Here is a 16,903-nt window from a genome sequence, read left to right on the forward strand (position 1 = left end):
ATAACGACGTAACAAACACGCCACGATTCGTTAAATGTGATAGAAATTTTCCATTCTAGAATTAGAAAATCCGTATGAAACTTCACATTTATAGTAAAGTTTCTTACGGAATCGTAATGATTAATAAATTACTAGAAGATTATTTTATTTTCCTAGATTTTTCTGCAATTTTCGAACGAATCACGGAATAGTAAACATAGAAATGTTACTCGTGTTTATTACCTCAATAAACTGGAATCTGTCTTCTACTCATTGCTTATTGAAACTCATAAAACCTTAAGAAAAATGTTTTGAAAAATTGCAATTGCAATAAAGATACAAACGCAAAACAAATTTATGAAAAAAAGTCGAATATTTATAGTTACTTTTTGAATATTTGCATAAAGATAACATCACTTTCGTTAATTGAGAGCCATTACGTGGCCACTTTGCTCATCTCGTTCGTTACTTTTTACGAAAAAGAAAATAAGAGGTAAATAAGTAATTAGGAGAAAGAGAATCGATGATCCAATTTTATGATCCTATAAACATAATGGAATTTATTCAAAGTAAAAGTATTTAAAATAATGTAAAATTTATTTTAGAATGTAACTCTTGAAATATTTTCGAAAAATTTTTCTCGTTTTTATAAATTCATTAATTAGGTCGTTAGATACAAGTTGCATATTTTATAACGTAAAGATGGAATTTTTAAATAATTATCCCCCGTTTTCTTAATGTAATATTTTATAAATTTGGATAATAAAAATGAAGAAAGGTACAATTTATTTATTATTTATTGGTATTTTATTCCTTTTATAATTAAAATTCGAATTTAATCTTTATAAATCTCCTAAATACATGCATAACACAAGGTTTCATAATTAAAGAGTAAGTATTTAAAGTAATTCTCTGTAGTAAGAACTGTCGGACAAAACCAAATCAAATTAACATACTGTCCTGAATATGCAGTTTTAGGATCCTGAATATCGAATTTCGGGTTGAAATTTTAATTCAAAAGTGAGCCGCTATTCAAAATTTGATCTTGTTGTCTTCATAATGGTTATATTACGTACGTTTTCTAACGAATTTTGCGTATTTTCTGCTGAAAATTCGTTAGAAATTCGTAGTCTCAAAACGTTTTTCACAATTCACGGAGACGTCGTGATGGTCACTTTGTTCTTTCCGTTACTTGTCAAAAACTCCTCTAGTCGTCAATAGTACATTTCATATTTCATAAATTACAATAAAACTATTGCATTTTATTTTTTAACTCTCAAAAAGTTCATTAGAAAACGTACATTAATATGCAAACTAAGCGGACAGCGGCGCTGAATTTTCTCGTAGCAGCTAACATTTGAAATAATTTTTTTCTAGAAATCGAAACCGCGTATTCAGGACAGTATGTAGGATATACCAAACTTGGTTGAGATTTGCCCAGTAATTTTTTCTACAAAGCTCTGAACACCTACTCTTTAAATATGATCATAATCTTATTAAAACGAATAGCAAAACAAAAAACTGATAAATATAAAAAAGGTAAGAAAAATATAATGATAAAAAACTAAAAGCATTATTTTCTAATCATTATTTTATAAGAATAAAAAATAATAAAATGAAATATGTACTTACAAATAAATAAATTGTACTTCTTTAAAATTGACTAAAATCACATCATTAATTTTAAAATTTCAATAGCGTTGGATCTGGATTTACATTAACCGAAGGTTTCTTTTTAAGTAAATGGATCAACATAGTTATTTTTTGCAATAATCGAAGTTAAACTTCACGAAATTTACTTTTTCATAAATAAAATCATTAAACAATTTGCATTAATATCATTGGTAACATTACAACTTTAATTATTTATTTTTATGTTACAGACGGAAATAAATCATTAACTTTAATTATCGGAAAATATTTTAATGAATTTGTGTTTTGATAATTACGCGTATTTGTAATGCCATAAAATTCTGTAAATACGGGACTCTGGCCGAAAGCCAAATTTCGAACGAAGAAATAAAATTCGTATATACGAACCGAATGATATTTGAGCAGTTACGAAACCGATTACCAACAACTTTGATGATGTTGTAATTTAAATAAAAATTACATCAGAACCATAAATTTTTACACGCCATGTTGACCTACATTTCATTAGCTATTAATATTAAACGGCCAGATGGCCGAGAAGTGTAAGGTGTCAGCCTACTGCTCTAGAAGATCTAGGTGGTCGAAAAACCCCAGGAATTTTCCGGAGGTAGTCTGTCCGAATATGTCTGGCCAAGTCCCTCACCACACAACCTCCTCCCCCATTGTGGGCCTGGCCGAATTCATGGTGAGCATACGCTTTCTTAGTGAACACTAGATGAAAAGAGTAAAAACACAAGGAAAAAAATAAGTTATTACTATTATTATTATTATTGTACCTGTAAACAAAACTAGTTTTTATTTTAAAAAACCTCAAAAAAATTATTGTGACATTTTCATTTATATTTTAAATTTATTTAATTTAAAATATATACTCTCGATCTCAAATTATTGTCTTTCCCTGTACATCATACTTTTTCTGATAACAATAGTCGTGCCGGTCATTTATGTAATTCCGTTCTGGGAAAAAATTTCGAAATGAAATCACGTGATTTCTGGTCTAGACAGGAAGTCCATATATAGTTAATTGGGACCGCCTGTCCCTAAGTTTTCTATATCTGCTCTTGGTTTTCATCTATCTAACTTCGTTCTCGAGATTAAGAAAGAACAGGCAGACAGTGCGAATTTATGTCTGCAATTTTTTTAAATTGCGGCCCAATAAACACCGTTTGTGTATGGTGTATATGAGAACATAAAGTTTAGTATTTACTAATTTTAACTAAAAATAGTTAAGTACAGTACCGATATGGTTGTACAGAAAAGTATACGGTAGCAAATATTAAATGTAAATTAATATATCTAACGTATTCTAATTATAATTAAGTACTATCATTAATTTTATTGGTAAAATTATTGCATAGTTTATGGTTATTTCTCGAATTATCCGTACGATTTCTGATTATTCCAGTGAATTTAACTATGTATAAGCCTATCCATGAAAATTTTGCTAAATGGACTTATCCAAAGATTTGATTATATACATTCTGATCTGAAATTGTACTAGTTTATTAAGTAATAAAATAGAGGGAGAGGGAGAAAATTTTATTTTTTATTTATGAAATTAGTTACGTTTTCAGCACTTTAGCTAGAAATACATTACATTATATTATACAAAATATAATGTAATTGCACTTTTACTTTTATTACTTTCTTATATGAATAAATAAATATTTCGCTATTATTAAATTTAAAATATTTATTCAAATTTTCATTTAAAATTTGATAAATTATTAATATTCTACTGCTAACATTTACCGTAGATTAGTTATTAATTCTTAAAGTCAGAACACTTTAAACTTATGAGATGTAATAAATAAAAATTTTAAAAATTTTATGTAAAGAATTTAAATTGCCGGCCATTATTTTAAATCTGCACCTATAAATATTAGTCTTATATGTTTTATTTAGAAGTTAATGCGTAGAGAATTACATTGGAAGGCGATTATCATTTACGATATTTTCTTAACTCGACAGGTGTATTCAATAAAAATATTAAGTAAATTAGTATTTTCATCAGCAACTGTTTCCGTGTGTTTATGCTGTACTTATGACTAGAATATTTAGTTATACACGTTCGTGTTTGTCTGTTCTGAATTTATCTATATTAACATTGTATATATAGGTTAGCAGAACAACAGCAGAAAATTTTCGGGGGGGGGCAAAGTTTAGAGACAAATACTTACATCAATAAAATTTTATTTAATTATTTAATTATTGAGGATTTTTCCATTAATAAATAGAATATTGCATTAAAGTGTCCCAATGTCAAAGTGAAAAGTTATATATCTCAATTACTTTTATGATTATAATTTGTGGAGTATTTTATTCGATCTCAGGGAAGGGCAAGAGTTGTATATATATATAGTTATATACAAGCCAAAATTATTATTTTTATACAGAATCGTTAGCTTTTATAATAGTATTTATGAAACCGTGCCGGTACTTATTCTGCAACTTGAACACTAACTATATAGTGTATTTACTCGAACACATGGCAAATTTCATCACTAATTTTTATTCTGAATTTCAACTGAATAAAAATTAGTGATGAAATTTGCCATGTGTCCGAGTAAATACACTATATAGTTAGTGTTCAAGTTGCAGCTTTTATAATGTTTCAAAGGTTTATAAATTAAAAACATTTACCTTTTAAAACGTTTTAATATTTTTTGTTTTTGTAATTTGAATAATCTCAGTTAAAAATGCAGAATTTAGTTCGTACCTTTTAATAATTTAAATAATTTTCAATCTGGAAGACACGTTTCCTACGTTTGGGAACGTCGAAATTAAAATTTTAATGGAAAACCAGTCGATTAAATACAATCAAACTTATAAAAAAGTTATTTATTTCTTCACTTTGATTGATTTTTATTATTTAAATTATTTCTCATGTTTGATTTAAGTTATTTGCCAAACATTTCGATCTTTATCGTTTGGTGCGTATCCTGTTCTAGTCGTTTCCATGTAATTTAATAAACGTTTATTTGTCGAATATTTATTTTTTATAAAATATAAAATAAACTTTAAATAAATAAATTTTTGAGGTTTTTTCTTTTAATCTATCACATCGGATTTTTCTTTAATTCTTTATGTTACTTTCGTCTTCTAATTAAACTGTTTATGTATTTAAAAGGGTCAATTCAAACGTTGCTTTAATATTTAAATATAATTTCCTTGTTAATTTAATCGTATGGCTATCAAAGTATAAAAAGTTTAAACAAAAATTTCTGTAATTTTATTATTGCTGTAATATTTATCCGTGTGACGTTACATTTTAATACGTGTTTGTATTTAAATTAATGTATTAATTTAAAATATTTTTAGATAATATATATCATAAACTGGTTGCCATTTGTACAGAAATATATCTCGTCGCCTTCACCGGCAAAATTATTTATTTTTTCGAACGTTTTCTACTGTTTGGGATTGTCGGGATGCACACGTAAATGAATGTTAGAACACAGTGAAATGTTTAAATTCTAAATTTTAAATTTTGGCTATTTATTTCCGTTTGTTTTCATTCGTTTTTCGGGGTTTATTTTATTGTATTTTTTGTTCTTTCCGCTTTGTAGAATACTAACAAGTAAGATGGCTCTCATCGCCCGAACTCAAACCCGGATATACCAAAGCGGTACGCTGACGCCAGCCGTAAAAACGTACTTCGTGTTTGGACAGTCGAAAATAAACCACGAAAATATCGTTAACCGATTAAATTACGTATTGATTAATCCATACTTCTAATATTATAATATCAGGTAAACACTATTTATAATATGTTAGCAATGACGCAATTACAGTATCCTATGTAAGCCTTCGAGCTGATCAGTCAGGAATCTAGAAGGCTCAATATGCAGGAGAAATCCAATTTATATAAATGTTTTTTTGCTTTGAATTTATTTGTTTTCTCTTAAACACAAATGATTTTAGAATTTGTAATGACCAATTTTTGCAAAAACAAAAAAAGTAATAGCCTACTAAGAGGCAGCACGTTATAGAATCATAATGAAAGAAGTTTCTAAGATTGTTACTTTGTGTACATTTGTGCGTGCTACACGAATATTTTTATAGTTTTAAAGAAAACAATTAACTTTGTCATAAATATATTTTCAAAAAAGGTATAAAGTCGTAAGTCATTAACTCCAATGCGGTGAGTTAACACGAAGATAATAAAAGCTTATTTTCTTGTATCCAGAAATGACAAAATGGAAGTCACATACACAAAATTTTATACTTATATCAACTGCAAATATCATAGATTGTTATATTTTTCATAATTTAATGAATATATCGACATGTTCTGATTATCTAATATGGTTTAATTAAATAATCTAGATGTGGCCTGTTTACTGATATTTATAAAAATAATACATTATTTAATCTGATACATAAATATATTTGTTTTTAAAATAATTTTTTGTATGTGCTAAAACTTTGGGCTATTGTAAACTCACCTATCACAGATCGAACACTGGTAGTTAGTTGGTCGTTAGTTGTACCTCAACAACGTGTGGCTGTGAGTAATTTTCCGAGTTTTCTTCACGTCTCTAACGCCTAAATAAAGGCCAGTTTTTCATAGAAGTTCTACTGGAGTGTATTGTTTCTTCGCAGACCGCTCATGTTTCCTTATTCTATTAATCCTAATCCAGTTTATTGTAATTGGGAATTATATCTTATATTTATGAAATTTTATAAAATAAATGAAGTAAATAAAATGGTGTATTGAAATTTATCAATATAAAAGTTACGTTGAAACAGTTGACATCTTTTGCCTTCAAAAGCTTCTTGACCAATCATCGCGTTTATAAATTTCGTTATTTTTCGTTATATTCTTCAACGAGAGGATTTTCATTCAAATGAACACGATTCGATAATGATGAATTACTCGATTTCATAAAATTTTGTTATATTTTTGAAGTTCTCTTTTCGATATAAAGCAATTGACGACGTTAATTATATTCTAATAAAATTACATATTACATATTTACAGTATATGTAGTGCTTCTCTGTCGTCTACATGTTGCAAACGTAAAATTGCATTATCAACTGCTGCACGTAACATTTCAGGAGGAATCTGGGAGTCATGCCGCACTATTCTGGTCTTCAGCTCCGACACGGAGTGCACGCACCCCTGATAAACACGCTTTTTCAATAACACCACAGCCAGAAAAATATGTTTTTGACTGAACAGCACCACATTTTTCTCTGATGTAAAAATTTCTATCAATTATCCTCGTAAATCTCTTTCCGTGATTTGCTCTGGATGTGTACCGAGTTTCATTCGATTGGGTTCAGTATAGCTTGCTCCATTCGTGTCTAAATAATGTCGATTTAATTCTCATCAAACTACATTTACTTTTTGTTCATCAATCTAAATAGAAACATAAGCAATTCAGAAAACATGCCATTTTAAATAAAAAGTTGCATAATTAAATAAGTTCGAGCAACGAGCATAAGTTCCAGCAACGAGTTCCTGAAATTTACTGGCGACATTTAAAATTTTGGCGGCGCCATCTGTTATCATATTTTATTTTAAAAAAACCTTTTTATATTGTTAACTATTATAAAATGGCAAGAAGCTTAATTTCGAGGATAGGGATGGGTTTTATAAAAAAAATTTAAATGCTAATAAAGAGTAAAATTGTCATTAAGTCTGACCCTACTGAAGATATAACAAACGACACCCTATCAACCTTTAACCACCAAAATTTAATAGCATCAATCCTCTTAATACACAAACCTCACTGAAAAATTTCATAAATTTTTGACAAAAATAACAGGAGTTATTAAGCTTCAAACAGGCCACACATACACGCTAACACGTACAGAAATTACCCCCGAATATTTTTGCATTCTCGACATTTCAAGAGGTCTTAAGTCCAGAAATATGAAATGTTGAGAGGGTAATTTTTTGACCGATCGCCATACTTTCCCTCTGTTATATATAACAGCCGGAAAAGTAAGTGTCTTAGAAAGATAAAATTATCGAATTGTCATTTTGTCCGTGACACAGTTCCTCCCAAAACAAACGTATTCGATTCGTTTTCCTTGAATTTTATATAAATTACAACTAACAATCATTAAAGTAAAGTTTGCTTACTGCTTTAGTAATCATTAAAAGTAATTTCACGCTTACAAAATTATTTATTTGATTTAATAATTTATACTCTGTTTTTTTCTCCATAACAAATTATTTTATTTAAATAAAACGCTTTTATTCAATAAAAATATTTTGTTAATTGTTTTCTCTTTAATGTAAACAGAATTTAACTAAAGAAATAAATTTCATTATATGTAATTTATAAAAATAGCCTATAAAATAGTAAATTCTTGATTTAAATAAATACAGCAGAAATTTCAAATTCTGCATTTCTCGTAATTTATTTCGGATCTTCTGTGATTCGCTCTTTTTTGTTTCACATATGATATTTATTTTACTCACGATGAAGATAACATGGATAACACATGCCTTTTGGGAATATGTACAGTACTCAGCACTCATCAAACATCTTACAAAAATAACAGTGTATCTGATTTACAGCAGCGACAAACAGACGAGACACTAGTCTGTTTCCTTGTCACCAAAAGATATTTTATCTCATCCAAAGGTTACTAAGGTGACGAATACGTGACTTAATAGAAAATGTCAGAAATCAGAAATAGTTACCATTATTCATACAATACACTGATGAATAAAGAAAGAAAATATAATTATTATTACAATTAATATTATAGAACTGTCCTAATAAAAGAATTTTCAGATAAAATTGGAATTTCTATTTAAGTTTAAAGAATGGCAAAATTATTCCGGGCTGCAATTTATCATATTTTAAATTAATTTAATTTAAAATATATGCTCTCGATTTTAGTAGCGTTTGCCCCTGTAAATCATACTTTTCCTGATAATAAATAAAAATAAAATAAATAATTTAATTTAATTTATTTCTTATGTGATCACTATAATATAAAGTAATGATTTTCTTATTTGCGTTAAAGTGAAGTTATTTGCATTTTCATATTTTTCCTAACATTTTCAGTTCTTTTCTTATTTCGAGGAAAAAGTGAAAAAAGAATGACTTAAATTAGATTAAACGAAATTATCAAATTTATTCGATTTTATATTCATGGAATATTTATTATATCGCAGAATATATCGGAAGTACGTACCCGAAATTTTTTTATTTGCCTACACAAGTTCTTGGAGCGGAATTTGCTAAAACATTCCATCATGTTTGGCCTTTCTTCATATTGAAAGTGCCACGTTTATCACCTTCAAAGTCTTTTTTAACAAATTAAATTTATGGAAAGTATAATGATTATTTCATAAACTCGAATCAATACATTTAAAAATTTCAAACCATTTGCGATAACGATAAAAGTTTTAAAGCTTAAATTATTATAAATTATTAGAATTATAACTTAAATATTTCCTAGATAGATTAGAGGAATTTATAAACATTTAACATTAAATCAAACTCATTTTCGAAATAATACATCAAATATAATTTATATATAAATAATATTTTTTATGCCTTAATCCTAAAATATTGATTATTAATTGATCCAATATCATGTATTGTATAGTAAATTGGCCTTGATTATTGTAATGCACAGCTTGTCTCAGTATAATCCTGCCTATTGGACAAAATGAGTGCAAAAGATCAATAATTGTTCATATCTCAGCCATAGTCTGTGTACTTTAATGTATCTAGAATACGGAAATGTTCGTTGTGCCATATTATAGGCTACGATATATTTTAAACATAATTCATTAATTAACATTCATTTTAATATTAAGATTTCGCTCTCGTAATAATGTTTTTCTCTCATTTAATTAATTTATAGCATAACATTTATATTAAAAGTAATTTTAAATTGTTACGATTAACCATAACAAGTATTTCCCTTCCTTATAGTAGGGGAGAGCGGGGCTAAAAGTTCCTGGGGTAAGTTGTTCCTATTGAAATAGCTCCATAAGGAAAAAAATATATATATAATTAGTAAATATGTCATGAAATCGAACGTTTCTGCGCACCGACGGCAGCTATCTTAATCAGGCCAGTGACGCCCGGTACATTAGAAAGAGAGCCTGTACGTTGCTGATCCACATAAGTAAATATTTTCGTGTTTGATATTTTTGGTATATCTGGCAAATTTAAATAATTAGCGATTAGTTGTTTGGTATTTTTATTCAAAAATATATCGAGTATCTTCATATACTACGCTAAAACCGTATATGTCTCGTAACCTAATCTAGTAGTTGCTGTTTTGAACCCATGTTTTATCGGGGCTAGATGTTCCCTTCTTTGGGGGCATGTTCTGACCTTGGAACAACTTGCCCCAGTTCATCTGTACCGGTAATGCAGTAAAAATAATGTTTTTTTTCCTTTTGCAGTATGCGGACTTATATTCGAAAAACAACACGGGGTTCTGTATCTCGGGAGTTGATGCAAAGAGCTGCAGATGCAGTTATTAAAGATGGTAAAAAAATAAAAATAAAAGCTGTTGCCAGAGAATTAGATATTTGTCATATGACGTTATATAGATTTGTAAAGAAGTTGAAATCTAGAGTAGAAAACGTTGCGATTGGCTACAGAAAAGTAAGATTGGTCTTTAGTGAAGAACAGGAAAACAAATTAGCAGAGTATTTGTTAAATGTAAGCTTTACTGACAAAAGACAAATCTTGGATCAGCCAGGGCCATCAGGAGTTGTAAATTTGCCTGCAACTTCTGGTGTTATACAAGAACTTGGAAAGGATGTTCCTTTCTCCTCTTTTCTTTAAGTAAAAGTTATAAATGTTGAAACGTAAAAATGTTTTGTTTATAATAAATTTAAGAAAAACAACTAATTATTCATAAGATATTATTGATTAGTCCTTAAATACATACGTAGTTAAATAAATTATTTTTTTTTACATTTTACACCTTCCATAGATCTCGTAACGACTTGCCCCATCCTGTTAACAACTAGCCCCGAACCGGGGTAAGTTGTTACTTTCCGACTTTAGGTATTGTATTATTAATTATGAAAAAATCTTACAAAAAACAACCCCAAAAACTGTATTTATAGCAAAGTTAGATATATTACTAAATTTTAATCTCTTAATACTTATGCTAGAATTATGTTTCCTTAACAAAATATGAGGTTGATTTAAAAACGGAACTTGTAGCCCGCTCTCCCCTATGTGATACATCTATAACGAGATAACCGATACGTGTAGACTTTTAGTTGGATTTACGTCATACTCTAGCTATGTATTTGTCAGAAAAAAGTATAGATTATGTTAAAATTAATATTTTATAACTTAAATAATATAACTTTTTACTGAATTATTAAAAGTTTACTAGAAACACTACAGTAATTTGGCGCAGGTTCACTCTAGACTTTCATGACAAATTAAATTTCATTCTGTTCGGTTTTTAAGGCCTGTAGATAAGTTAGACAATGCCCCATGATACTATAATGCTACAAGCATTGTGCCAATAATTTAATATATTTTTCCATCGTTTAATATGCACCTGGGGCACAGTAACTTCAGTAAAAGATAATCCATAGAAGTAAAACTTCATCCCAAGTTGGCGAGCGTCCAACGAAGCTCTAAAAGATCACGTCATAAACGTCACATCATCGGGTTTGATCCCTCTTCTGGGATAGTAAAATGCAGTCGATCGAATAGAAATACCTCCTTTTTTGTGGAACAATACAGTAAAATAAATATTTTGAACTGAGTTTTCCGAGCTCAGTTAACGTAAGAATTAGAATTAAGAATTTATATTATTATTTGTCGAGTTTATTTACGATACAGCCTGTAAAATATACCAAAATTAAAGTGTCTGAAGCGATTCTTCTGGAATTAATCCCACAAATTAATATTTATAATATTTTAAATTTTCCAGTTGAATGTAAATACAAAGTACAGTAAAACCTGCGTAAACCGTAATCACACTGTACCGAATATTTTTGTCGGTTTGACAGGTTTCTTAAAACATAGAAAATCGCTCCGTTCCGTAGAATTGTTCTAGTTTACGCAGGTTTCCATTTTATTCAAGTTCGCTTTGAACGTGTTTTACTGTAGTAGTAATATTTCTAGTGTTTCTATTATTATTATTTTAAATGATTAAATTTGAGTAGTTTGTGAGGGTGTACCTTGACAATTTTATCGATTGAGACAGTTCGACGTCGTCTTGTTTACGTAGAACGTATGTCGCCAAATCCTTTTTAGTAACAATCTATACATAATATTCGAAATAGTTTATCGTTGCAACGTATAGATCCGGTTTTATTTGATGTTCCTAGGTAGTAGCTTCGTTACAGTTTAATTAAAAATAAACGTTTTCATCCATTTTTACTCAATTTTAAGGAATAATTAACATACATACAAAAACATTTGTATCCCATTTGGGTTTTTGGAAAGAAGATAAACATTTCATGGATATTTTTTAATCTCTTAAGAAGAGATGCAGTCAAACTTCTGAACACATCCAGTTACAGGATCATTAAAAAAAATAGCCGTTGTTTGTAGGTTATTTTGTACGCATTTCGAAACGTTCTTGAAAAACGGTCATCACAGGTGGTCTTTGTTGGAAGGTGGTCGTTACAGGTTTACAGGTGGTCTTTGTTGGAAGGTGGTCGTTATTAGAGGTTCGACTGCACATACGTTAGCCTATGTTTTTAATTTGATACTTTAAGTATGTAAGGTATTACTTTCCATTTCACTTATCCTAAAAATAAGAAAAAATTTGTTTCGATATTTGCTATTTTTAAGAAAGTTTTGTATTTAAAATGGCAAAAATATTTGATTAATATTCTTACATTATTCGTTTACGCTACGTTTAATCGAATTCATTCGGTAATAAATTAAATTATTGATATGTAAAAATTTATCTTTTGTATATTTATTCGTGAAAGAATTCGAAATATTCTGTATTTATTGATCAAAGAAATATTTTAATTTAATTTTGATATTATTAAAAATAATATGTCTGAACTCCAAGTTAATTCTGCTATATAATTAATCAACGTTAGGTTTCCGAGTATCATTATTGTTATAATTACTTATTCGTGATGATGATACACTTCATTAAGAGAAATAATTAATTACTGACGATAAATTATTTTTATTTCTAGTTGATCTTTTGATTTAAAATTTGAATGAAAAACCTCAAAAATGTTCTTTAAGATAAAGGAATAAAAATATATAATTTAATTAATTGTAATTGAAAATATTAATGATAATTTATTAAAATATTTAATAAAAATTTTCATTTACATTATATTGCGAATTCTTTAATAAGTTATGAAATAATTTAAATTGAATTAAGTAAAAAAATCGAAATTGCAAACCTTGAAAAAATATTTTCGGTTGTATAAAATAATTAAATAATTGGGAAGAAGAGGTTTTTTTTATTAGTTTTTCCGTCATGTGGACACTGTAGAGTCTTTTTTCATGACCATTATGGATTCGGCCAGGCTCACAATAGAGAAAAACGGATGGTGAAAGACCAAGCCCGACATATCACGAAAAATTCCGAAGGTCGCTCGTTCGGATTCGATCTTGGATTCCTCAGAGCAATAACATAACGCATCTCTCATTGTTAATAAATTATTATTACAGTAAAACCTGACCAGGATGAAACCTTAATAAAACTGTAACTTTCCTAAACAGGAAAAATTCTTAGAAACGCAGCGATTATTTGCGTTGAAAAAATACCTGTTTAAAACGGAAACCTGCCAAACCGAAAATATTCGGTACCGTGTGAGACCACAGGTTTCACCGTATATCCATTAAGTTTTCATACTTATAACTTATATATATATATTAAAGTATCAAATCTATAAATACAGGTGTATATATATATATATATATATATATTTGTTTCTTATTCTAATTTGTAAAATACTCTCTCTTCAAAATAACATTTTCCTTTATTAAAATAAGTAATATAACTATGCATCACGTTTATCTGGAAAAAATATTTTATATAATTTCATAATATACACGATATTTTAAAAATTAGTCAAAAGGTATGAAAATAAAGTTAAAAGTTTATAAAAGTTTAAAATCGGCGACTTGTTTTCCTTTTACTTCTAGTCGACATACCTAATTTTAGTAGGGAAAAACTATATTTTTATATTTGAATTTCTCCTGAAACTGTTGATTCCTTAACGACGTTAGAAAGTTTAGTTGAGAACATTCTGAAAAACTAGAACAATTGAATTTAGTATATACTTTTTTCCCTGTAGCTTAAAGATCAAAGATTCGATCGCCGTTCGAGATTTTAAGAGTAGAAATTGAGAAATTTAAAAATTGAAATTCAAATTTCTAGAGATTATTTATTATTTCGTATTCTTCTAAATATAATTAAGTTTTTTATTTATATAAGTTATAAGCGAATTATTAACAGAAATTTTAAAATTGTCTAATTTTTAAATATATTTTTCGAATTGTTTCTATAATATATTAAAATTCATTAGACTTTTTAAAAAGAAACAATAGATAATAAATAAAACAATATTTTTTTAACATTGATTTTTTTCTAAATATTATTTAATGTTAGACATTTCACATGAATATTATCTAAACTAGAATATAATTTTATTAAAGAGTTTTCTAATTACTTTTATCTATAATTTTTAATCTGTATAAATAATTTTATAACTCGAAGAATAACGCTATTTGCTGAATATTACGTATATTATTTTTCGAATATTAACTTTATATTTTAAAAAAATACAGCATAAATTTAATCTAAATGAGTTAAATTAATTGAAAAATGGAAATAAATTTATTCTTTTTCTTCTTCTTCTTCTTTCAATTTTTTCGTAGACTCTAATCACAAAATTTATATTAAAAGAAAATTCCATTTTCTAATCGAATTTAGCTCTTTTACTTTGTCAATATCTAAAAGTAAGAAAAGATTTTAAAAATAAAAATTTCTTCACTTTTTTCAATATAAAATATTCTATGAAAAAAATAAAAAATAAAAATATATCGAAGAGTTTTTGTGAAAGGAAAATATTTTTCAGAAAATTGAAAAATGCACTCACCGAAAATATTTTTTTATAGTTAATATTTTTCCACTTTTAAAAATATATTTGTAATTATTTTTCAGTAAAACAGTTAAGTCAAACATGCACTTATACGAGTCAATGCCGCTTCTTCGATGAACACGCTATCTGCTTGGATGGATTATGCACTTGTATGAAGGGTTATTATGTCCAGAACAATCCAAATGGAAGTTCGTGCGAAGGAGGTAAGTATCTTTGAATATAATCAATCATAAAGAATAAAAAAAACGATACCTACAGTAAATGTGAAAGTAATTTAACAAATATGTAATTAAAAGTAATTCCGAGTCAATTTACTCTATTTATTTATTTTTTCTTGTTTAATTTCTTAGATTGATGCTCTAAAAAGCGCGGTGTATCATTAAAGACTAAACATTTTTTATTTTTTTATTTTAAGTATCTTAATATTACTTAATTCTATAGATTTATTTTTTTTTTCTGACGACTTACAGAAATGGTTAATTTTTAATTATATTTGTATAGAAGTAATTCTTATAATGATTATGTAATGTAAAAATGAAAACTCTAAAAATAATTTATGATTTTTGAGGAATTCGCAATAAAAAAGTAAATTATTAAATAATTTTTATTGAATTTTGTGATGACAGCTGCACAATACGTTGAATTCATAAAAGTCTCTTTAAACCGAACAATTGCTTTAAACAGTAATATAAATAATTTTTATTTATATTACCAAATCGAAAAATTATATTATTTAGTCGAAATCTTGTTAAGATTTAAATAACTTCCGCGAATAACTCGCTATTGAAGAGCTAGAAAATCAATAAATTCATTGAATTTATTTTTGCCATTCGAAGAACATATTTAAATACGTAATGGTTCTGCTTAACGGATTTCACACAATTTCTGGAACGATTAGAAAAATTCGAACTAAAATAATTGCATTCTTCTCTATAAAAATTTCTATTTTTATAGTCTGGTGTTTTAAATTAGAATTTTTTTAAATTGTAATCTTCGCATTTTCCCTACGAGATGCCATTAAATTTGATTTGTTAATATTGCAATTACCAGTAATGATATTTTGTAGCAATGAAGTGTGCTTGGATGGTGATTCTTCTTGGATGTCGAGATCGATTAAACGTTTTCTTAACTGCATCTTTACTCTCGATTTCTTTCTATCGATTACAATACTATAACACGAAAATGCTCTTCTATGAACGGTTTTCTGAGACATTAACATCGCCTTTAAATATGAAATTGTGTAATGTGTATCCAGCAGCTAACACTGAACTAACAAATAAATCTTGAAGTTTGTAATAAAAAGTAATGAAAATAAATAAATAAAACTATTTTAAAATGTAAAGTATAATAATTATTTATCTGCTGCAACTGTATATAAACATACAAAACAGTAAATCTTTTTATATTTTAAGTATTATTAATTATTTCTTCTTCTCTGACAATTAGCTGAAATGTAGATCGATTAATTATTTTAATCTTAAAATATTTTTACCTCTTTGCTATGTTTAGTAATCACATTTAATAATTAAAGTAAATTATTTTTAATGTAATAGATGGTAGAGTTAGTTACGGCAGTCCAACCGAAGTACCTCACTATCGCCTGGACACCAATGTCATTATTATTATGGTCGTGATGGCCATAATGTTTGTAGGAATGTGTGTAGCTCTTCATCTCTTCAGCAGGCAAGTGATACATCTCTTGCTGTTATAGAATTCAAGAAATGTGTTCTATTATTATATTTTACAAATTTAATAATAAAAATGCATTTCTTTTGCAGGGCAAGATTCCGAAACAGAAGGACGATTTTCAATTCTCCACATCCTCGTTTGATGCATATCAAACTGGGAAAACGTCGAGCAAGCAGTGTCAGCCATCGACGTCATAGCCATATCCCACCTCCTAGATCTCGCCATCATAGCGTATCTTCTCATATATCTCATTCTTCTCCTTCTCCAGGTATTCTGAATTTTTCAATCTTTAGTTCCCTACACAAACGCATAGCATAATAATAAGTTTTTAATAAATTAAACTCATTATTTACGAGCAAAAATTATTGTGGCGTCGTTGCAATGTCAGTCTTCAACTTTTAATTATATCCTTAATTTATTTAATCTAAAATATATGCTCTCGATCTCAAATTAATTATTTTACGTCAAAGTAGTGTCAAATTAGTAGTGTCTTGTGACAAGACATTACTAATGTAGTAGAGAGACAAGACTCTTGTC

The 16,903-nt window shown here is 27.8% G+C and overlaps 2 protein-coding genes across 2 annotated transcripts in view; one reads left to right on the forward strand and one right to left on the reverse strand.

The window, feature by feature from the left end:
- The window catches only part of LOC136968173 (uncharacterized), a 206,447-nt gene that overhangs the window by 169,657 nt on the left and 19,887 nt on the right, over positions 1-16,903 (reverse strand). The window lies entirely within an intron of this gene.
- LOC136968163 (uncharacterized) overlaps positions 1-16,903 on the forward strand; it is a 71,233-nt gene that overhangs the window by 50,082 nt on the left and 4,248 nt on the right. Inside the window, exons 3-5 of the mRNA XM_067262126.1 lie at positions 14,740-14,880; positions 16,231-16,360; positions 16,456-16,634. Of these exons, the coding sequence (XP_067118227.1) occupies positions 14,740-14,880; positions 16,231-16,360; positions 16,456-16,634 (450 nt within the window). The remainder of the gene's footprint in view (positions 1-14,739; positions 14,881-16,230; positions 16,361-16,455; positions 16,635-16,903) is intronic.

The sequence above is a fragment of the Centruroides vittatus genome, unplaced genomic scaffold, assembly GCF_030686945.1.
Source record: "Centruroides vittatus isolate TY-2023 unplaced genomic scaffold, ASM3068694v2 contig_1408, whole genome shotgun sequence".
Lineage (NCBI taxonomy): Eukaryota > Metazoa > Arthropoda > Arachnida > Scorpiones > Buthidae > Centruroides > Centruroides vittatus.